The sequence below is a fragment of the Lepisma saccharinum genome, chromosome 23, assembly GCF_977018435.1.
Source record: "Lepisma saccharinum chromosome 23, izLepSacc3.1, whole genome shotgun sequence".
Taxonomy (NCBI): Eukaryota; Metazoa; Arthropoda; class Insecta; order Zygentoma; family Lepismatidae; genus Lepisma; species Lepisma saccharinum.
The window spans coordinates 60,044,091-60,068,063 of NC_139251.1; the positions used below are offsets into that span (position 1 = coordinate 60,044,091).

Consider the following 23,973-nt stretch of genomic DNA (forward strand, 5'->3'; position numbering starts at 1 on the left):
CAGAAAGGAAAAAAAAGCTCCGTGGAAAATAAAACCAAATTTTCTCAGTCCGTTTACTTCCTTAGTATAACAATCTGTCTGACAGACGGAAGATTATTACAAGATAAGATATCTTGAAGTTTATTAGGTAAGTTTGAGTTTGAATTTCTCATACAGTTAACAATTTTTCGTAAATGAGTATATCCCGTAGAATTTGTGTCTTGTGTTTGTAGATGTATTTCGAGTCTGATTTTGTGAAATGAAAAAGTAAACTCCGAACCTTAAGTTAAATATTAGTGAAAGACTATCTAAGAAATAGACAGCAACGTGTTATACTTCCTGGAACTAATTCTAACTGCCTTCCTGTTATATCTGGTGTGCCGCAAGGAAGCGTTCTTGGCCCTCTGTTATATCGGGATGATCTCACAGACCTCTTTAATTCCCCCATCTCAAGCACAATTCTAATGTTCGCTGATGATTGCAAGATTATGAGAGAAATAAAACAGCCATCAGACATGCAAATTCTCCAAAATGACATTAACAGATTCTCTGAATGGTGTAAGCGATGGAAACTGTCCACAAACCCTTCTAAATGCTCATACATAACAATTTCATTGAAACAAAACATTCTCGAAGGCAATTATACACTCTCCGACATCACTCTAGCAAAAGAAGCACGACACCGAGATCTAGGTATCCTCATAGATTCAAAACTAAATTTCGATAATCACACATCAACCATCACAACAAAGGCAATGCGTATGCTGGGCCTACTTTACAGATTCACCGAAATCAATAACCCGAAAGCACTTTCCATTTACTTCAAGACATTTGTGTCCCCCATTCTAGAATATTGTTCACCAATCTGGAACATGGCTGCCCATTCTCATACCTCCAAGATCGACAATGTTCTCTGCTTTTTCCTCTCCATCGTTCGATATAGAGTACCTGCCCTGAGACACCTGTCTAAGAGAGATCTGCTTGTAAATCTGCATATTAATACTCCAGAAACTCGTAGATACATTGCAGATATGAAATTGCTATATAAGATTATAAATGGAAACTTAAGATGCAGCATCCCACTCCACGAACTCTCACTCAGACTGCCTAGATATAAAACACGGAGCAAGGAAACTTTCCACACTACAACTCCCAGGCTCTCACTCATACAACGTTCACTATTCCATAGGCTACCGAATCAGTTCCAATATAATCTCAAACCAAATAGATATATTCACTTCATATTCATCTTTTATCAGCAACATAGAAAAAATTGTACATAAGTAATGCTTTTGTGAAACTGATCTATATACCTTGGTACTTTTTTGGCTTGTTTTATTTTTGTTTATTTTATGTTATCCTTTCTTTTGTGTTTTTAATCTTAGTCTATTGTTTTACTGTTGTTTCTTTTCTGGTTTAAAATGGCTACTGCTGTACTGGAAATTTCAATAAATAAATAAAATATATATACCGTTGAATTGAATTGGACTAGATTTTTTGGATACATTGGAATCACACAGACCCTTTATAGTGTTAATATATTTGTGTGTGGGTTGAAATCAGTGTGCGAATTAAGCTTTTTGCCGTTGGGGGGGGGGGTTATTTGTAATTTCATTGGGGGGTTATGAAAACTTGTATATGTTACCAGTCGGTGAACTAAACGATTGCCTTGCGGTTGTAAGTACCTTAAAATAGTGGCTCTAACCAGGGTTGTTGAAGGCCCAGGAACCCATAAATTCTAATGGGTTCTGTTGGGTTCCCTGCAGGACCGGAACCTTTATTCTCGCACAATTTAAATTCAGTCCAAGTTGCGTTTTGTTTCATTGAAAAAAAAAATGTTTCTGGACCGAATTTAAATTGAGCCGAAAAAAAAGGTTTCCAGGACCGAATTATATTGATCTGGTAAAAAGGTTCCTGGACCGTATTTAAATTCATTCCGAAAAACAGGTTCCTGGACCGAATTAAAATACTTTAGAGATAAAAATCGGTCCAGAATCCATTTACGCTTGCTGATTTTCTCTCCTGGACCGGAATTGAATTTATTTGAAATTTATGGACCTTTAACAACCCTGGTTCTAACCTAGGACATTAAATTGTATGATGACATTTACACTTAATTCAGAAACACTTGGTATATTTACATTCTAAGAAAAATAGAACTCATACGCAAAAAGAGCTATATTCAACCATAGCTCTTTTCCAGTCTTGCGGCGGACGCTCTATACGCTGGCAAGGAAAGCGGTGAAGCGACCAATCAAGCGCGATAAGAAACGCAGCAGCCAGTAGAACAAGGTTCACATAGTACTTTTTTCCGCCGCGTCGTGTCTCGCGGCGCCACTGCTTGGTCTGCGGCGTAATCCCCGCTCCTCGCGTCCCTTGCCAGAAGTAGGACTGGCCTCCGTAAGAGTGGGAAAGACCTTTAGTAATAATGAAAAAAACGACAAATTTATATTACCTGTTCATCAATGACGCTGCGCGGCGAGAAATATGATCCTTCACCTGAAAAAGCTGACGAAATAAACTCTACTTGCTTCTAAAACCTCTGCACCCGACAACAATACGAGCAAATAAACAACGGGCTATTTAAAAATAGAACTTCAGACGAGAAGTAGATACTATTGTTTTAAAGGTTAAATAATTATTCCCGAATGATTTTTAAGTGGCGTTTGTTACATACGTAGTTAAGAAATTATATACTGTATGCTTTCAATTCAATTTTCATCGAGGTGGATAAAAGCATCTCTGGCCGGGATTAAGAACAAATTCTTCTGGGGGTATAAACATTTTTGTGGGGGGAAATCCACAGCATCCCCCTCCTCCTCCGTTAATTCGCACACTGGTTGAAATAGAGAAAACATCTACTGCTATCCTTGAATTTTTAGTAATTTCGCCTTGAAAACAGTGATTTATACTTGTTTTTTTTTATCATGGTACTATAATAACCACCCTGTATATAGTTGCTTTCTAGAGGTTGGTGCACACATTTCGTACATTTAGAACTTTCCACTCTCAAAAGTGGAGGTTTTCACACAGATAAGGGTCTTATAATACCCTTATCTGTGGTTAGCTTTTTACCATTCTGTATTTTTCGAGTTTCTGAATGCGTTTATTACAAATTCTTGGCTTTCTCACAATTTCGGAGGTGGCTGTAGCCCCATCAGTCCCCCTACCAATGGTTACATTCCTTTTAGTTAATGTAATTTGCATCTCTATTGCTAAATTGAACTTGCACAAGAATTGGACTAATAAAGTCTCAAGTTCTTTAACAATCTCTCAATAGATGGCACGACGTAGGAAATATATTTTTAGCAAATGTAATTAACTTTCCTTCACAAAATTAAAACTTACTCTGTAAGTTGTAAGGAAAAATATATATTAGCATTAAAGAAGTTTACTTCTTTATATATTTTGACTTATCTTGACAGAAAATTTGGAATAAAATCTTGAGTTCTCGAGAGCAATCTTTTAACAACAGAACTTAAGAAGTGACGGACGGTGAAAAGGTTCGTATATTGTATTGATCTTAGTTATTTTTTGAGAGAATACATGTATCTGTGCTCCATACAGATTAATAGTCATTCAACATTCCACTGTGACTTCCAAAGAGTTCCCTGGTTGGTGATGGGAAAATTTACGACGTTTTGCTTGTCGAGGTTTCGTTTTGAAGTTACAATACCAGAAAAGAAGTTCACTTTTATTTCAAAGGATTCAATAATAATAATGTTTTTTTTCTATCGCATTGGCTGCATAGTTGAAATCAGTGTTTTAAAGGTCCAGGAATTTTAAATAAAATCAATTCCGGTCCAGGAGAGAAAATCAGCAAGCGTACTAAATGGGTTTTGGACCGTAAATAACCTCTTTATCTGTAATCAATTCGGTCCAGGAGAGAAAATCAGCAAGCGTACTAAATGGGTTTTGGACCGTAAATAACCTCTTTATCTGTAATCAATTCGGTCCAGGAACCTTTTTGAATTTGAGTACAATCCGGGTACCTTTTTTCCGGATAAATTTTAATACGGTCCGGGAACCTTTTTTCCGGATCAATTTAAATACTGTCCGGGAGCCGTTTGTTCTGGATGAATCTAAAAGCGCTCGCGGAACCTTTTTGTGGATCAATTTAAATACGGTCCAAGTTCCGTATTCAAATGTAACAATACGTAACTTGGACCGAATTGAAATTGTGAGAGAAAAATGTTCCGGTCCTGTTGCGGTACTAAGTAGAACCCATTAGAATTTATAGGTTCCTGAACGGTTAACAACTCTGGTTGAAAGTTTGACAATGTTGTACGGTTTATTCCCACTAGAGAGTGCTGTAGGGAGAGCATTTCGGTCGAGCTCCAAATAGTTCGCACGGACGACGCTAGATAGCGTACGGAATCGAGAGCTTCTTCGCTCGAGCGGGTAACGCTCGAACAGCCAAAACGAGCGGTATACGCTCGAAGCCATTAGTACACGTAACTGGAATTTGTATGGGGTAGTGGGCCCTCAAATATGAATCGTGAGATGAAAGACACAGTGAAGTTGAAACTTTAGGAAACATAGCCAATCATCTCCATGTTAAAATATAGTTTCGTCTATCTTACCAATACACAGTGATGTATGAAAATGGAATAGATGATTTGTGGACTCAAACTACTAAACTGGATTCTTTACATATTTTATGTGTCTACGATTGTTTCACAAAATAGTTTTTTTTCACGATAGGTACAATTATGCCATCTGAGAAAATTGGTTCCTAAACCGACATACCTGTTTATATAAGGAATTAAATTATAAAGCAACACAAACAAATACATGTAATAATATTTCAATGACCTCTATTAGAGAATAAAGCATATCCTTTATTCAGTATGAAATAAACTGTAATTTCTTTGGACTATTTAGTCATCATTGCCAACACAAATACAGTTATTTTCAGAAATCACAGACGGACAGGTCATGTTCTGCACCTGCACATTGAACATGAGCCCAAAGGTTGCTTATGATACAGATTGGCATCTTCAGAATAAAGTCCTTCACAAAAAATACATTTAGCATCTAGGGCATCTTCATCTGGCTCAATGGTAACACTAACCAAGGAAAAATTCATTGTATAAATAATATACACCAAAAACGTAACGTTTAGGGAACCCGGACGTCTGTCGGTTTGGGGAACGACGCCATCAACAACAATAACCTCAAAAATCTACAAATACCACCATCTCCACAACTAAAATAAATTTATGTTCGGAATCGTTATCCTATCTAAAAGAAGGGGATAAAACTGCAAAACTTTGCTCATCGTTCCAGTCATCATTATCCTTCGCAGTTTCCTGCCTCTGGCTGGGTCAACATAGAAGTCAAGCCTCTCCATTTTTTCCTAGACTTCCACCACTCCTCTCTTTCCATGGTGTTCCAATCTTGTCCTCTTCTCCTAAAACTCTCCGCTATCTGCTCTTTCCACCAACATCTTTGTCTCCCCCTTGGCCTAAACCCACTCCTGTGCATGGTAAGCTCTTACTGGTAGTCTTTCTGCATCCATCCTCTTCATGTGTCCGAACCATCTGTGCTGGTCTATCCTGCCCTGAAGCTTCACCACACCCACTGTCTGTCAGATCTCCTCATTCCTTATTCTATTCCTTCTAGTCTTCCCCAATATACTCCTTAAAAATTTCATCTCCACTGCCTGCATCTTTCTTTTGTCTCTCTCTGTCATTGTCCAAGTCTCTGCTCTGTAGGTAATTATTGACACATAGTTTATGTTATATATTACCTTCTTGCATTTCATAGGTACATCCCTGTTCCATATTAATCTTCGAACGCTTTGATATAGTCCACCACCCATTTGTCCTCTTCTGTTTACCTCCTCATCTATTCTTCCACTTCTCTTTATGCTCCCTACATACTTATTTGAAGCTCTCCACTACCCTCAACTCTTCCGTGTCCATCTTTATTCTTGGTTTATTTCTGGTTCTGTTTCTTGTTGTTATTAGCATCTCGCTCTTTTCTGCACTGAATTTCATTCCTGCTCTTCTGATTTCCTCATTCCAACTATCAAGCTGTCTCTGTACTACTTCTTCCCTGAAGTACAGAGACAGCTTGATAGTTAGAATGATGAAATCAGAAGAGCAGGAATGAAATTCAGTGCAGAAAAGAGCGAGATGCTAATAACAACAAGAAACAGAGTCATAATATAGTACTATGCACAGACATGCATTAGTATTGAAATGATCCAAAAACATAAATGTCTCCCTACACATAGAAACCCGTCACCAATAGTCGTTTCGCTTGTCGCACACTTTTTGGGAGCCTAAAGAATAGAGTTACCCTGTTACCTCAAAGCGGCAGCACTTCTCGGCTGTGAAATAGGAGTGTGTCGGTTTAGGAGTCCTATGTCAGTTTTGGTGACACTTAGTATTCTTACCTTAAATTCAACGTTCCAGCTACGATCATTCACAGGAATGAATTTAATTGCATAGTTTCCAAGCAACCACCTTTGTTCCTAAACAAAGAAAAAATATTGATTGTTGAGACTTAGTTGACATTATTACTGCTCTTAACCTAGATTTCATGAGTACTTGAGTCCCGGGTTCGAATCACAGCCTGGTCTTGGGTGTTCTTTCTGAGTGCCCCTTCATCATAATCACACATCCTTATCTTTGCGATTAACCGAAAGTGGCAGAAAAGCGAAGTAAAATAGAAATCAGTCATGAATTCCGTACTTCAAAGTAACGGGAAAATGTGCGTCAAGTTTTGGACAGACATGTACGAGGGATGCTCAGTACCTGAAGATAATATGTAGCACACGAGAAGTCTTGTTACTGTATTAAATGAAGAACTCTCGTACGTTGTAGAGAAATCATAAGCAACTTTGCCAAATTGTACAGTATAATTTTTAATGTCCTGATTACACACATGAATCCAGCAGCTCGTGGTATTCAACCAAGGCCAATTTAAAAAGGAGCCACCCCTAGAACTCATAGCCCCTACCAAAAAGAAAGGAAGCAGTCAAAATGCTAGAGGGTGTTTGAATATTTGCCTGACATTTTTTCTCTTGCACTTTTTTCTTCTTTCCATTTGATTTGATTTTTGTTACTTAGCGTCGTTAAATGAAAGGACAATCATAAAGAACGCCCATTTGCATGCCGCTAACCACTCCGCCACGTAGGTCGCCTTTCCTTCTTCATCAATTCCATCATATCATCACTCATCCCCATTAGCCAAAGGGGCTGAAAAGCGAAATAAAATACACGAAATCAGTCAATGAATTTGTTCCTTTCATTTTATCACCAAGCCAATACCTTCTTTTAACAAGGCCGGTGCAGACCTTTCGCTTACATGTAACGTCATCAGTGATAGGTTGTGGGACGATAATGATATTAGCAGTACAGTCGCAAACGTGTGTCGTATTTGATGAATATTGTTATAATTTCAAGGTAGTATTCATAGTGTGTGTGGTGGATAAAGTGTAATAGTTCCAATACTATGGTTTCATGTTAATGTGATGCTGATATCGTGTTGTGATGCGTAGCTTACCAATGATGACGTTGCGTGTGAGCAGAGTTTCTGCACAGGCCTCGTTATAAGAAGGAATTGCCTATGTTCGTGCATATTGGTACACATGAGCCTGTATACAGTGAGTTCTAGTGCAATAACATGCAATTTTCTTCCCTACAGGGTGATAAACCATGGTGGAAATCCAACTTCTTTATATCGGAACCCGTACTCTTCGGTACATGGGATGGAGTCTTCACGTCGTGTATGATAAACATCTTCGGTGTGATTGTGTTCCTGCGTTCTGGTTGGATGGTGGCTGAAGCCGGTGTGGGATACGCCGTGTTGGTCGTTCTAGCAACTGGTGAGTAAAGTTATTTTAGTTTCAAGGACGTACTTTTGTATTTTTCTTATTTAGTGTCGCTTTTATGCCACTTGTGGTTATTCGCGACGATTAAAATGATTAACGATTAAATTAGATTGATGAAGGGACACTCACAAAAGAACACATATGCCCACGTCGGGCACTAGAATAAGCAGAAACCGTTTAACATTATTTCAACATTTGCTGCTTATCGTACAGTTTCTCCAGAGAGTTCTTCACCGCTTTTATTTGAAAATTTTAATTTTCTCAAAATTTCTGAGGGGACTGTAACCCCATCAGCCCCCCTTCTGTGTACGCCAGTGAATACAATGTTGTCTCACTAGACAGATCGAGTAAAGCCCCTATCACACGGTACTGGATTCCTAGTAGGAATGCCCTAGTTGGCGCTGAACTAACTTTCTTGGTAGCAATCATGGCCGCCTGGCTGACTGCTTGACTGGTTGGGAGGAATAGGACATTTCTAATTGCTACTTGTTTTCCTCGACTGGATTCTGTGGAACAGCCAATCAGAGCAAAGTTTCGCCATGTGAAGATAATCTGTGAGTGTGCAAAGCAGCGCTTTTGTCTGTGCTTTCCGAGTGTTACTCCAGCAATGTATAACGTATACAGCATGAAAGGCGCGTTGAGTTACAACATCTATGCTGAGTGCACGGTGTTTACATTTGAAGCAACTAAAATATTATTCCATACGTATACAGTAAACGTTGTAAAGTATGTATTTAAGCAGCGCCATTGTTTTGTACCTAAAACGTTTTATACGAAACGTTATTCCTCTCGGTTGAATAGTTACCGGCTTTTAAAAATGTGAAGTGATACATTGTTTACATCTCACGCGGCCGCCATTACAACTTCCCTCGTATGGAAACAAAAGTCTATCGACAAGTACGCTGATAAGTATCGTGTGAGGCGAAAACTAGCAAATTGGTAGCCAGTCCATCGCCAACTAGGGCATGCCTACTGGAAATTCAGTTCCGTGTGATGCGGGCTTTAGTTTATGTTGCATTTAGCTATTATTTGTTAGATTGTGAAATTTCGTTTTTGTAGTCGATCAATAGACGAACACACGAGCCTGCTCCCGTGGCGGAGTGGTTAGCACATCGCACTACGACGCCAGGGGTCCCGGGTTCGAATCCCGGCCTGGGCATGAATGTTTGTCCATTCATCAATTTCATCATGTCATCACTCATCCCCATCTTTGCAAATTAAAAGCGAAGTAAAATAAAGCAAATCAATCGATCACTAGTCTGACACAAAGGTACTCACTTCTTTTCGGTTTTTGCTGAAAAAAATGCTTATAAAATTGTTCACAAAGTTTAAGGAAAGACCACACTCTAGCTGAAGAGACTGGTTTTTGCAAACTCTTTCGTGACTTTGTCAAGAACGGTATATTTAGAGTGTGGGTGTTGATGCTCTCTCCAGCTGTGGTAAGCACAGGCTACTGACGTCATTGGCTTCCGCCGCCTGTTCATTTGAGCTCTTTTAGAAATTCTCCTTGGAACTGACAGTGAGGTTCTTTCCAGGGACAGCCATTAGTCTTCGCTCTCAAATTACTATTACAAACAGATTCTTCTTTTATTTTGTAACGAACCTGAGCGTTTAAGGTTTTATATTTGTAAGAAGTTAAGATTTTTTAAAATGTTTCTTACTTCAAATAATGTGCAAGCTGTCACAGACAACTATAGTTAGATTGACACAGTTGTGGTTGGAACTTGTGTATATGTTTAGAAATATGTCATAATCTGTTCGTGTTGACGTCACTTTCTCATCTCAGCAGAGAAATTGAACCCACCTGAATGTTTTTCACCTGACGACAGACTCAGTTAGAAAACAGGTGAAGGTGAGAAATCAACAGAAAGGTGGTAACGGTTAATGGAATGCCCGAATAGTTTAATTGGTAATTATTTTCGTTTCTTTCTGGCTATACTCGGAAATAATAATTGAGTACAGAAACTTTCGTGTATTTACGTTTGTCTTGTCCAACGTTAAATCTATAGAATTCTAAATCTAGTGTATGACATTTAGATGTGATGAAACCAAACAAAAATACATATCTTAGAATCTTACTTTCGTTATTTTTGTTTTCCAAAAATTCACAAACAGGTTTTTTGGTGGTATGGTATATTTATACCAGACTTTAGTAAGTGTACACGGACACTGCTGGTTTTAACGATTCCATTGAAAGTTCATGTATTCATTACAACCCGGCATTGCTCGTGACTGTACCCACAGAAATACTTCGTGTCCGAAAACGTTTCCGTCAATGGCCGTGTGGATCACTATTGTGCTCCACTGAAATATGAGCTCTAATAACAAGTCAAAAATGAATAAATTTCAAAAAACGGCTGAACGAACGTAATCCCTGAACTGCTCCGCGAAGGTAGACTGGGGGGTAAGGTCAAGAGTGTTTACAAGCTGCAGTAACACGTGGAAATCTACGAGTGCCGGCCTTACGCCAGGAGCGCACAACCAAAAGGCTGCGTGCACTTGTGGTTATAGTCGACGCGCTAGCTACGTGAACGACCGGCTGGCTTTGAAGTCGACGGAGCGCGCCCACCAGCTCCAACAATCAAATTCAACGCACAGTGTGGCCACACATCTACTCTAGGCCACCTTGTCCCTCCGCCTTCCCACGGTCTCCACATTGAAGTTGCAAAGTACGGCAACAGCGTATCCGCAGTCATGTGACTGAGACTCCACGTGGAGTAGACGAGCAGAATGACAGCTGCGCCCATTGGCTGAAGGTTGAGTGTGATTGGACGAAAACAACTCGCCCGCTATTTATCCCCACCCACGTTTGTGGCGGCGGCTTTCTTCAGTTCTTGGACGTTAACGAAGTAAACGCGTGTACTTTAGAAATGTATGCCACGAGCGCACAAAATCCATGGCGATGTTGCCACGTTGTGTCAACTGTTTTTGCCTTTCAAGGGACCACGGCTGGGTCCTAATAAGTTGACATATTATGTGAATGGCTATATTCATAACACCCTATTCCATTTAAATAACCTCACTATCTCATAAAGAATTTGGCCTCGTAAGACGGGCAATGTATCGATGCAGAAGGAGGGAGACACCAACAGACCCCAGAGACATAGTCGAAGCTAACATAACCTAACCTAATCTAGCCATTGCACCAGCATGTATGTGGCAACGGAGCATTAGACGTTGTGCGCTCGTGGCACCTTTCATATACCACGAGCGCACACTCACATTTTTGTGCGCTAGTGGACTGCACCCTTTGATCCGCGTGACCACTGCAGTGTCAAAGAGTGATTAGTCGTGCTACCTTCCAGTATTTGAAAATGTGTTGTTTTAGGGAGATTTCAGACCGAAGTGACGCGCCACACATGCCGCTTGGGAATGAGCCAATCAGCAGCAACGTTTCACACTGTAGCAGCATGTCAGACAGCACAAGCCTGCGTTCGATTGGTGAAATCCTCAACTGACACTTACCACCCGACGTTTTAGTGTGTATTCTCAGTTAGGGAGATTTCGCACGGAAGCGACACGCCTGACTTGAGGATTTCACCAATCGAACGCAGGCTTGTGCTGTCTGACATGCCACTACGGTGTGAAACGTAGCTGCTGATTGGCTCGTTCCCAAGCGACATGTAACCTTTCGAACCGAAGAGACACGGCAGTCTTATTACCAGTGCGTACTTAGAGATCGGTTAGTTCATGGAACTCTCCAGCCTAACTATTGTCTATTTGGGGGGGGGGGAAGCCCTTGCCTTGACTCTCATCTCACCCAACAGGTCGCTAGGTGCCAGGGCTTGCCCCGAGTTGAAAGCTTCCTGGAGATGAGACCTGCTCGGTTTTATAAGCCGAAGAGACATGAGAAGCTACACTTGTTGCTTGTCACTTGTGGGCAGTGTTGCCACAATCTGAGGACACAATTTCTCTTTCAAAGGGGCAAAATTTCCCTTTTTGCACCATTTTCCCTTCACCTAAACAAATATAATATTAATAATAATTATTATTATTATTATTAGCAGTGGTAGTAGTAGTAAAATTCCAGTTGGTCCATGATCGTATGAATAAAAAACGTTACACACATTTTTCACATACATGTAAGCTTCATCGCTTTCTGGTCAGATGTCCCAGGTTTAAATCATGGTCAGGAATCCATTAATCGTTAATTGTAATCGTTACAATTATCCGAGGATACAGAAAAGCGACGTACAATAAACTTAAGAGAAATGTAAATAGATACAGGCTTATATTCAAGGGAGCACTCAGCTTTTCACGTATCAGAAACCCAGATTAAGCCTAATACAGCGTTCTCTCTTCCACAAACTACTCGGCCAATACAACACTCTACCAAACCAAGTTGATATTTTTGAAAACCAGTCACGTTTTAAAAAGTTACTGTGTAACAACATGTAATCCACTTATCTCATATGTATGTATGCACAAAAGCGAAGTATGAAGGGGAAAAAATAGGTATTTTAGTTTATGTTGTTATTATTTATTGTTACTTCCATTGTTATTTTTTGGTATTTCCATTGTTATTACATTCCAATGTAAAATGGCCAAAGCTGTATTTGGAATTCTCTGGTAAATAAATAAATAAATAAATAAGAAGGATCAGAAAACATAAAAATGTGAATATCAAACTGGATTTTGACATAAACTGTAATATTGTAAAGTCAGAAGTCTTAAAATTTCCATGAAATTGTGATATTTTTCATCGAAATTCCCTTTTGGCTAAAATTTCGGTCCGAATTTCCCTGCAAAAGGGAAATTTCCCTACATATGGCAACACTGCTTGTGGGTCGCTCGAACTGGGCAGTTTTCTTTTAATATCTGTCTTTTGTTAGCGCATGCGCGGTGAATGTTTGCTTATGGACAGAAGGGGCTTGTATGATGATGTGATAAAATTGACGACGGAACACACTCATAGAACATCCCCAGGCCGGGATTCGAACCCAGAATACCTAACAACGTAAACCAAGGCAAATAAAACTACGACAACATAAATCCGAAACGCTAACAAATTGCATTCAACAGCTCTGAAAAATATTTAGAATTTTTTTTAAAAATTAACAACTTTCTCTTCCATTGTACAGTCATCGACAATAAAAGTGGAACACCTAGATCCTGGAATACTCGCTATTTGCTATTAAAATTAGTGTTGCCCACGGGACGAGACGGGACAGGCTTTTAAAAATTCGAGACGAGACGAGATTGACCATGTGTCATAAGACAAACGAATATTTTCGAGACGAGACAGCATTTCCACGAGACGAGACAGGCCAAAGTCTCGTCTCGTGGGCAACACTAATTAAAATGCTATTATTGCCGCAGAGTTAGGCAACACACGTAACACATTCCAGGGTAGCGACTATTTCAGGATCTAGGTGTCGTGTTTTTTCTTGCCGGTGACTGTACCTTGACTTTAAGAACCACGGATCATTCTAGAAAGTGTTGTGCGTTTTACATGCTACTTTGGAGAGGTTATTTTCTGTCGAGACTAGGCGGAACTCATTAAAACCCTGTAATTGGAAATTCAACTTACAGGCTCAGGCGTGCCAATGTATCGGTTTTTTAATTGCTACGGCGTGATCGATTTCTGTGAAAATGAGGCTTAAGTTCAGGCTTGCCATAGGCGGCGCCAAGGTAGGGACAGAGTGGACCACTCCGTCAAAGTGTAGACTAATATGTAAATTCCATGATAAAAATAAAATGAATGTATACGAGGGTTTTCTGAAAAGTTGTATCCCGTCCCTGATGTGGTTTTCCGTAAGGTCTGCAAAATGCCCCTCTACAGCTCCAATCGCCTCTTGATTGTGAGCAAGAGTTTGAGTCTGTGAAGAGATAGAAGTCGTAGGGAACCAAATCTGGGGAATATGATTGATGTTCCTACAATTCATAGTACAATCCCGTAATTCCCCCATTGCCAAAACACTTTTGTGGGCAGGTGCATTGTCTTGAAGAAAAATGATTTTCTTCTGCAAACCGGGTCTTTTCTCACGGTTGTTTTCATATTTTAAAAGATATAAATAGTATCCTCCAGTTACTGTTTCACCCTTTTTATAATAAACAATAAATTAAATCATCTTTGCATCCCAAAAGACCGATTTCATAAGCTTTCATGCTGATGGAACCGACTTTGTCTTTTGGAGGGTTGAACAGCCGCCTTCTGTCCACTGTTAACTGCCATTTCGATTCTGCTGTGTAATGGTGAATCTAAGTCTTATCCATAGTTATAAATAGACGCATAAAATCAGTTTTATTCATGTTAAAACTCTCCAAACACTGTTCATGGATTTTCATTCGAACATTTTTTTGATCTGCTGTTGCAAGCACGTTACTCATCGTGCAAAAAGCTTTTTCATATGCAAAATGTATCGTACATGTTCTTTCAAAATGCATAGCCTCAGCAATTTCACATACTTTAACTCGCCTGTCATCTAATACCATATCATGTACTGTATTTCTTCCACGATTTCTGCTGTTGTTGCACACTTTTTGGACGTCATTCACGTGGATCATCTTCAAGACTGGTAGACATACGACCACGTTTAAATTCAGCAGCCTATTTTTTAATTGTCGAAAAAGAAGGGGGCATAGTCCCAATAAACATTTGTTAACTTGGAATTAATTTAGTTTGTCGCAGGGAGGGGACTTTTTAAGCAATTTATAGCGGGGTAAGACGGAGTACGGGGTGTTTTTGCCAAATAAGTGGCGCTATTCATCTGATGTTATTGGAACTGTATCAGCACATAGTACTACTCTTTGTCGAGAGAGAGAGATATTTTTTGTTTTAACAACGAACATAAACAATTATTTTGGGATTCGAATATACTTGACTGGAATAATAACGATAACATACAAAAAACGGACAACAAAGAGCCTCTTCTCTTAGGGCACTGAATCCAGCAATCCCCAGAACACAGAAATTACACCGACTTATTTCGACCAAGGCAGAAATTTATTTTATTATAAAACATAAACTAAACGTAACGTTTCAACCTTCTAGCAAGGTCTTCTTCAGACTCTGTACCAAGTACAAATGTAACAAGGTACACAACAGGATTTTATATATATATATATATTTATATATATATATACACACACAAAAATACTGCCCTCCAGACTATTAGAAAGTAGTTCTGGAACAATCTAGCAGGTGGCTTTCCCTTGTCAACTGTACTTTCACCTGAAAGAGAATGTGGTTGGACTCTTTATCTCACTCTCTTTTTCCTTCATTCTTCTTCCTTCTTCTCTCCTCTTTCTCTCTTGTCCTTTCCACTCTTTCTAACACCTTCTTCCATTCTTTGTTTAACTTCAGTCCCCCATTCCAGTTCATTGTGTCTTCTTCACCTTTCTTCTCTATTTCCTTGGACTCCTTCCATTTTCTCACTTGTATTCTCTTCTCCCTTCCTATCTGCTTAGCTTCATCCCACTCTATATCATGTCCTGTTTCTCTCATGTTTTTAAATATCGCATTTCTCTTTCTCTTAAGTCGTACATAATCCTTAGTTGTTTCAACCTGTCTTTCAGCCTTTTTTTCGTTTCCCCTATGTACACACTCTGACGTACTTTACATTTTACTTCCTAGATAATCCCTTCCTCTTCTCTGTTTTCCTTTTTCTTGTTTGTATTCTTCACTATTATTAAGATGCTTTTCCCTCCCTTCCAGCAAGTTTTAATGACCGCTTTTCTAAGCACTTTGCATATCTTTTCTGTGGTCTTCCCCATACTCTTTATTCCAAACCTCCTCTCTTTTTCTTTCTCTTCCAATTCTCCCCTGCCACTTTACTTCCTTCTTCTGTTTATGTCCAGTCTATCCTCCTTCTCATAACCATTCTTTTCCAGCTGTTTCCATAGGCTATTTATTTTGCCTTCTTTTTCACATTCTTTCGAGCATATTTTCTTGATTCTGTCCTTCATATTCTTTATAAAATTTATTTTTGTCACCTCACTTACATCACTTCTTTTGTGGCAGAATCTTTGGAAAGCCTTTCAAACTTGGTTGTCTTCCTGTTTCCTTTATGCACTTCTTGAATCCTCTCCTCCTACAGTCTTGTATGACCCTTTCTCTTATAGTTTGTTCTTCTTCTGTTCCACAAATTTCCTCATATCCGAAGAAAGAAATGGAAAAACAAGGAAAAGTAGATAATTTGAGTCAAAAAGAAAGGGAAGGGATGAAGAAAATCAAGACAAGAAGTGATGTGGTGATAGAGCAGGCAGATAAAGGAGGAGCAATTGTGGTGATGGAAAGAGAATGGTACGAGAGGAAGTTTGAAGACCTAAAAGAGAACGTATATGAGGAGATTTGTGGAAGAGAAGAAGAACAAACTATAAGAGAAATGGTCTACTGTAATTCTCCCGATTTCTCGTACAATACTCTCTTTTAACTCACGGATGGTGTGCGGATTGTCTTTGTATACTTTATTTTTTAGATTTCCCCATAAATAAAAATCACAGGCTGACAATTTTAGCGGCTCTAAATGCTGTGGTTTTTGAAACACCCGTTTCTTGTGAGAGGCGGCGGATAGATTTCCGAGGAGACTGTTCTAACCTTTGTCCTATCTCATAGAGTTTTTCCTCAGTAAGTACACGTGGGTTTTTCTTTCCACTTTTATTCAGAACTGACCCTGTTACTCTAAACTTTTTACGAGGTTTAATATAGTGGTCCTATGTGGAACGGGAACACCAGGAAATTTCATTGCAAAACGTTGTCGCACTTCTCTACAATTCCTCTTTCCGAAGTAACACTCGACAAGATAAATCCTTTGTTGTAATAATGTAAACTTTTGTGGTGCCATATTAAGCCACAATCTTCAACACACGGACACGACACAACACAACTTCCGAGGGAGGATTATACTGGCGTCAGTCTGCAACGTCAACAGAAAGGGAAAGAGAGGGAAGGCAGGGAGAGCGAAAAAAACAGACTGTAGTGTGCGACTGTCGCGGACCCCGTTCGCCGAGAAAGACAAACGCTGACGCCGGGCCCGCTTGCCGTCGAGTCTCGTAGCGAATGTCACGGAATGCTCTGTATCATATAACCTTTGTTATTTTAAATTTGAATAATACAAGTATCGGTAACGGTGGGTATCTGTGAGAGTATCGGCTCAGTCCTAAAAATAACACATTTAAAGCAATAGTATGAAGGGGAAATGGTTATCACATCAAAGTGATGTCGCAGAACAACCATCTTAGAATGTCAGTGGTAACCATGAATCTGTTTTTTTCTGGTTGCATACATCCTGTTTTTTGAGAGTTGGTAGCGTCAGTGAAGAGGACAATATTTTTTTTCATGAAGTTGTTGTGTCTAGTGTAAATATTTCCATTAATTTATAGAGAAATATGACTGCACACTTTGTATTTTTAATAATTCTAAAACTAAGTAGCTACTGGAAGGGAAATGATTATTCCATTACAGATATTTTACAGTTAAACACGTGGCAACATTAACCAACATGTCAATTGTCAAAAGTCATCATTTGGGTAGCCTATCCTAGTCTGTCTTCTTTTATTTGAATGGCTTATTGCAGAAAGGGACCTGAGTCACTTTTGCACAATTCTGAGAAAAACAATGAAAAATCGTATAATATTAATAGTGTAAGAAAGAAATGTGCCGTTGTTGGCTCAAATATTCAACATAATGAATAGTTAATTTTGCAACCCTCAATGCACCCCCCTGCAGTATGCTGCTAGACACAGTGGAGATGAAAAAATTAACTCCGATGCCTCAAAAATGTGACTCAGGTCCCTTTCTGCAATAAGCCATTCATTTAAAGTTTCAGTTAGTGAGTGACACCAGTAGAATACACCTGAATCATATTTTTAGGCATTATACTCTTTGCCCTTGTGATAATTTTATCTTTCTGATAAGTGATCACATATGATGGAATAGATAAGATTGTCATTTGTCAATATCTTTTGAAATGTCTGTAAATCGTCTATTAAAACTGTTTTTAAATAGAAATAGATGTGGTTACACAGGCAATATACAAATATAATTTGACTAAATTATTTAGATTTTTTAGATCAGTGATTTCTAAAGTGTGCGCCGTGGCACCCTGGGCCACTGTAGCTGGCTTACAGGAGTGTCGCGAAATGTTCCAATATTTTCACTGAAATGACAGTGATTGTTATAAATATGGACATCATTGAATATGATTGTTCCAAATATGTGCTTATTTAGTCCTTTTTACACATAAAATGTTTCTGAATATGAAATATGTGTTCATTTTTTTAACTTAAGGAGAACAACCTAAACACACTAACAGCATTACAAGTTTTGTTAGATAGGGATATATTCTGACTTGGGCACCATGTAAAACATATTGAAACACTAAGGATGCCATGAAACGAAAAAGTTTGGGAACTCCCGTTTTAGATCATTGATTTCTACATGAGATGTAACGTTGGTCTGTTAAATGCATGTAGCCATTTTGCTGGCTGAGCATGTTGAGTGCCTGACTCAATGTGATTTCACCACTGAAAGTCCAGTGTACATAAGATTCTGAATTACTTTCAAAGTTTTTTTTTTTTCAAAGGAAGAAAAGACAAATCAAAAGGTGACAAATTATGATGGGTGTTGTCGTGTTTGGATGGAAGTTGTTACAGAGAAAGAGCTATCATCAAACTATTTTGCAGATATTACTTAACTATAGAAAGCAGCTCTTTTCACAGTTCACCTGTGTGAATTTGTGAACCATAGGTGCACTAAAGGGAAGGAGGATATTAAGGTCAACACACCCTAAAACTACATTTCCCTAATGAAAAGTATAATTGTCACTCCATTTTGTTATTAATATTACATTCAAATTTTTATCAGCAGTTATTTATTTTCCTAATTTATAGATGTGTCTGTGGTGTGAACTGTTGTGTTTTGCAATTACATCAGATAATTGATACAGTAAAATTAAAATTATTAATTCAGACCAGGTAGCAATGCAATTATTTACATAAATCACACTACTTTTCTTTTGCAGTTTTTGTGGTTTTAATATCAGTCCTTTCTGCTGTTGGTATTTGTGAGAGATGTCGAGTGGAAAGTGGTGGTGTGTATTTTCTACTTTCACATGTTCTTGGATCAAGATTTGGTGGAGCTCTGGGTTTATTATATTGCTTTGGACAGGTTTGTATTTATTTTTACTGTTTTGTTTAGTATTGCCAAGTCTACATCATAGAAACTATTAAAATAAATATATCTGTCACTTAAGTGTGTAACGTTTATTTCGATTCTGACTGTAGTTTGCTTCACAAAGTTTGCTTTCACATTTCTTCATTATGATCATAATAAAGCAATAAAATTTATGTTTTATTTTGAGTGTAGTCTAGTGAATCTTTCTAAATTTGTATTACTAAAATTAGTTGACTAATTTATGCATTTTATATGATTTAAGAGTTTTAATACTTGTATGTAGGATAGAATATAAACATCTTGTTTTATGTTTCGTGTGCCTAGAAGTTCACCACATTGCTTCATAATGTTACTTCACAGAGAACAATTGATCTTTTTATCATCCATACTCAATTTTAAGTTAAGTTTCAATTGAATTTACAAACTTGAAAAGAAGGAGATTAAGTTTAACGTCTTAGAATGTGTTAAAATGTGTAGAGCATTTCACTGTGAAATCAACGTACAGTGAGTCACATAATTATTCAGACACACAGTAAATTTCTAACGTTTAAGAGTGGGAAGGGAGTGAAATCTGTGTTCAGCGTTGAAGTTGATTTTTGTTTAAAAAATGTCATGTTTAGCACAAAATTGGACGATGAAAAGTTAAAAAACGAACATCAGCAACAATATAACAAAGGATGAATCTCTACCGTTGCAAAAATAGTGCCACAAAATTATTCGGACACATAGTAAATGTTAACGTAAGTTTGCGATACAGTGACAATTTCGATTTACAGATTGATTCATATATATTAACTCTGGTTTCCTGTAGGTTTCTATAGCAATTACGATCGCATTTTGTTTAACAAAGTTGTGATATAAGAACATTTTCTATGTAGAAATGGGACGAAGAGGAAAGGAAACTTCATTTGAACAACGTCAGTTAGTGATATGGCACCACGCTAAGGGTAAAACTTACCGTGCAATTGCCTCAATGTTGAAAATGAAAAAAAGTACAGTTGCAGATATTATTAAGCGATTTAAAGATGAAGACTGGATCGAGTCCCGAGGTTATACAGGGAGACCAAGAATTTTTCCCCCCAGAGAAGAGACAGTAATCGTGAGGAAAATAAAAAAAAAACCAAAGATGAGTGCTCCATTGGTGTGTGCTGAGGTAGCTGAGGAGTGTGGAAAGCATAGTCATCCTGAAACTATACGAAGAGTGCTCAGAAGGGCAAACTATCATGACCGAGTAGCCAGGAGAAAGCCATTTGTAAGTAAGCCAAACAGGACAAAAAGACTGGTGTTTGCAAAGGATCACTTAGGAAAGGATCAGACATGGTGGAATCGGGTAATTTTCACTGACGAGAGTAAATTCAATATTTGTGAGTCAGATGGGAGGGTAACAGTGTGGCCTAAACCAAATGAGGAGCTCCGAGGGAAAAATTTGCAAGGAACAGTGAAGCATGGGGGTGGTCACGTAATGGTTTGGGGCTGCATGTTGGCCCAAGGCGTTGGTAAATTGGCTTTCATCGAACAGACAATGGACAGGTACCGTTACCTTGACATTCTGAAGTCAAATCTAAAGACTAGTGCTGAAATGATGGGCATTCTTTGTAACTTTATGTTTTATCAAGATAATGACCCGAAACACACTTCCCCCGTAGTACAAGAATGGTTATTGTACAACTGCCCAAAGTGCTCCATCCTCCACCGCAGTCTCCAGACTTGAACGTCATTGAGCACCTCTGGTGTAAGTTGGAAAAAGAAGTGAGGAAAACACCTATAACCTCGAAGGCAGACCTCAAGGAGAGACTTCAACTTGAATGGGCCAACATATCGCCAGTGTACACCAGAAAATTGGTAGAAAGTATACCAAATCGTTTATCCGAGGTGTTAAAAATGAAAGGGATGCCTACCAGATACTGACATTTCTGTTCGTTACTTTTCAAGCATGTTTTCCTGTTTCTCCTTCCATGTGTCCGAATAATTTTGTTTAACCCACAAAAAATGTTTGTTTTGTTTAATGAAAATATTTTACTAATATATTATATTAAACATAATTGAAGATAATTAACAGTGTGCTCATGTTGTGTTTTGTTTGTTAAATAAATATTAAACATTTATCATCGTATTATATCACAACTATGTCAGTAAATATTCAGAAATCTTATCTGTCCGAATAATTATGTGACTCACCGTATATCATCCTGCTTGTTTTATTATAGATTTTGTAAACTGGCACCATGGTTTCATTGTTATCTTGAAAGTTAATGTTATTTTTCATGAAATGCAACTGTGAATATGTGAAATGAAATGACCAGGAAATAAACAATGGTAAATTTAAGAAAAACATTTATAATGATTGACTGTCTTGTGCTGCCATCTATGGACTAAAAATACAAGATTGATATTTTCAGAGCACAATTTCTCTGTAAATCAAGAGGATGTCTGAAAATGACATGTGTTAGTTGGGGATATGGTATATAGCAAGCGTGTATATTTTGTGTGTCCATCTTGTTCATGGAAAATATTGAAATTTACATGCTTAATTGAAATTTACAGTTACGATTTCCACAAAGAACTATTGTATAAATGAATATTTCTCTGTGGAGTCAGTCAATTTTTTTTTTTTTTTTTAAAAAAAATCAGTTTGAGAGAAAGGAGTTGAAGAGATTGTGTGTAGAGTGCAGAGCACATACAAGGCCAACCAGAGCTGTGTGAAGACACCAGTGGGAAGAACACAGAGTGGTTCAGTATAAATAATGGACTAAGACAGGGAAGTGCTATTTCCCACTGCTCTTCATAATTAACAATGATGTAATTAACTAAGAGGTGGGGAAGAAGCTAGGAGAGGAAGAGATGAAGGCCCTGTTGTTCGCAGATGACTTAGTAATATAGGGAAACAGGGAAGAAGAAGTACAGAGACAGGTTGATAGTTGGAATGAGGAAATTAGAAGAGCAGGAATAAAATTCAGAGCAGAAAGGAGTGAGGTGCTAATAACAACAAGAAACAGAGCCAGAAATGTATCAAGAATAAAGATGGACACTGAAGAGTTGAGGAAAATGGAGAACTTCAAATATCTAGGAAGAATAATTGAGAGAAGTGGAAGAATAGATGAGGAGGTAAACAGAAGAGGACAAATGGGTGGTGGACTATATCAAAGCGTTCGAAGATTAATGTGGAACAGGGATGTACCTATGACATGCAAGAAGATAATATATAACACATACTATGTGTGAATAATTACATACGGAGCAGAGACTTGGACAATGACAGAGCGAGACAAAAGAAAGATGCAGGCAGTGGAGATGAAATTTTTAAGAAGTATATTGGGGAAGACTAGAAGGGATAGAATAAGGAATGAGGAGATCCGACAGACAGTGGGGATGATGAAGCTTCAGGACAGGACAGATCAGGCACAGATGAGATGGTTCGTACATATGGAGAGGATGGATGAGGAAAGACTACCAGTAAGAGCTTACAATGCACAAGGAGTGGGAATAAGGCCAAGGGGGAGATCAAGATGTCGGTGGAAAGAGCAGATAGCGGAGAGTGTTAGGAGAAGAGAACAAGATTGGAACACCGTAGAAAGAGAGGAATGGTGGAAGACCAGGAAAAAATGGAGATGCTTAACTTCTATGCTGACCCAGCCAGAGGCAGGAAACTGTGAAGGAGGATGATGATGTGAGACTAACAGGGACTAGATACACAGTTTAAAGTGGGACCTGAACCACTTTGTGCCTCCTCCAGGGATCAAACCTGGGACACCTTAATTACAAATATTGCTACCATGCCAGTGGGAGGCCTCTGGGATTTTTCAAAATAATTGTCCACATTATGCTAAGTATGCTGGTATGTGAATAGAACCTTTGAATACAGATTTCTGTAATTTATTTCCGAAATGTTTAAGTTTACCTAATTTTGTTATTCAATGCTGGAGACTTATTGAGTTACATTCATGGCATAGGAACAAGAGTAGAACTTAATGCATATAATGGAAATATTGCATTATGCATACCTGAACCAATTAATTGAAAAGTTTCAGGATAATTATAAATGATTCATCAGGTTTTAATGTGAAATATTTCAAAAACTATTAATATAATGTGTGTGTGCTAATCATGAAATGAGATAACACATCTGAAAGTTTAATTTCTCATATTTGTAACCTTGGCACCTGCCGGCAGATGGCAGTGCAAACCTAGTTTCCAAAATGGCGTCTATGCAGCAGAAAGCATTCTGTATTTTGGAATATGAGAAGTGTTTTTCCATTGTTACCATACAGCATGCATTCCGGAGACAGTTTACAACTGCACCGCCAGGTCACCAAAGCATTCTGCGATGTGATTTTTTTCCCTTTGAGGGCATATGAAAGACACAGTGCATGTGCCACCACTACCAACAACTTTGGTTGAACTGCAGCATCACATTACAGCTGCATTTACGACCATTAGTAGGGATATGCTAGAGCACGTGTGGGGCAAACTAGACTATCGCATAGATGTGTGTCGTGTGATGAAAGAAAGCCACATTGAAATTTGTGAAAGTATGTCTGAAACTTGGACAGTTTCTGTTTATTTTCATGTATCATCCTTATTGTATGTGTTATATATATATATTTCTTTAATGCAACCCTTTCAAACCTGATGAATCATTTATAATTACCCTGTATATATACCAGCATTGATTCACACAATGAAGAACATACCTGAATATATAGTACCAGATGAATTGGGATATTTCCTATCCTGGAGTGCAGTCGGAAAACAGAACAGCAACTAAATAGAAATGACTTCTTTAACTAAGTCAGGTAGCCTTGCATTTGCCTTCTCTGCATGCCCATTTTTTATAGTTAATATAATTTCCTCATGTAAAGAAAAACCACAGTCTCGCATTGAATTTCGACAGGCAATATTAATTACCATTTCTCTGTATACCGTGCTACTCACATCATACTCAACGTTGATGAAAACAAATGGTATTTTCTCATACTGTGCAAAATTTTTGTAAATCACATCATATTTCCTTGTAATTTGGCACATTTAGATGATG

The 23,973-nt window shown here is 38.3% G+C and overlaps 1 protein-coding gene across 1 annotated transcript in view; it reads left to right on the forward strand.

Annotated features, from left to right (window-relative positions):
- Window positions 1-23,973, forward strand: part of LOC145977833 (solute carrier family 12 member 8) — a 150,597-nt gene that overhangs the window by 81,146 nt on the left and 45,478 nt on the right. The window contains exons 3-4 of the mRNA XM_083110151.1: window positions 7,636-7,816; window positions 18,787-18,932. Coding sequence (XP_082966277.1) covers window positions 7,636-7,816; window positions 18,787-18,932 — 327 coding nt within the window. The remainder of the gene's footprint in view (window positions 1-7,635; window positions 7,817-18,786; window positions 18,933-23,973) is intronic.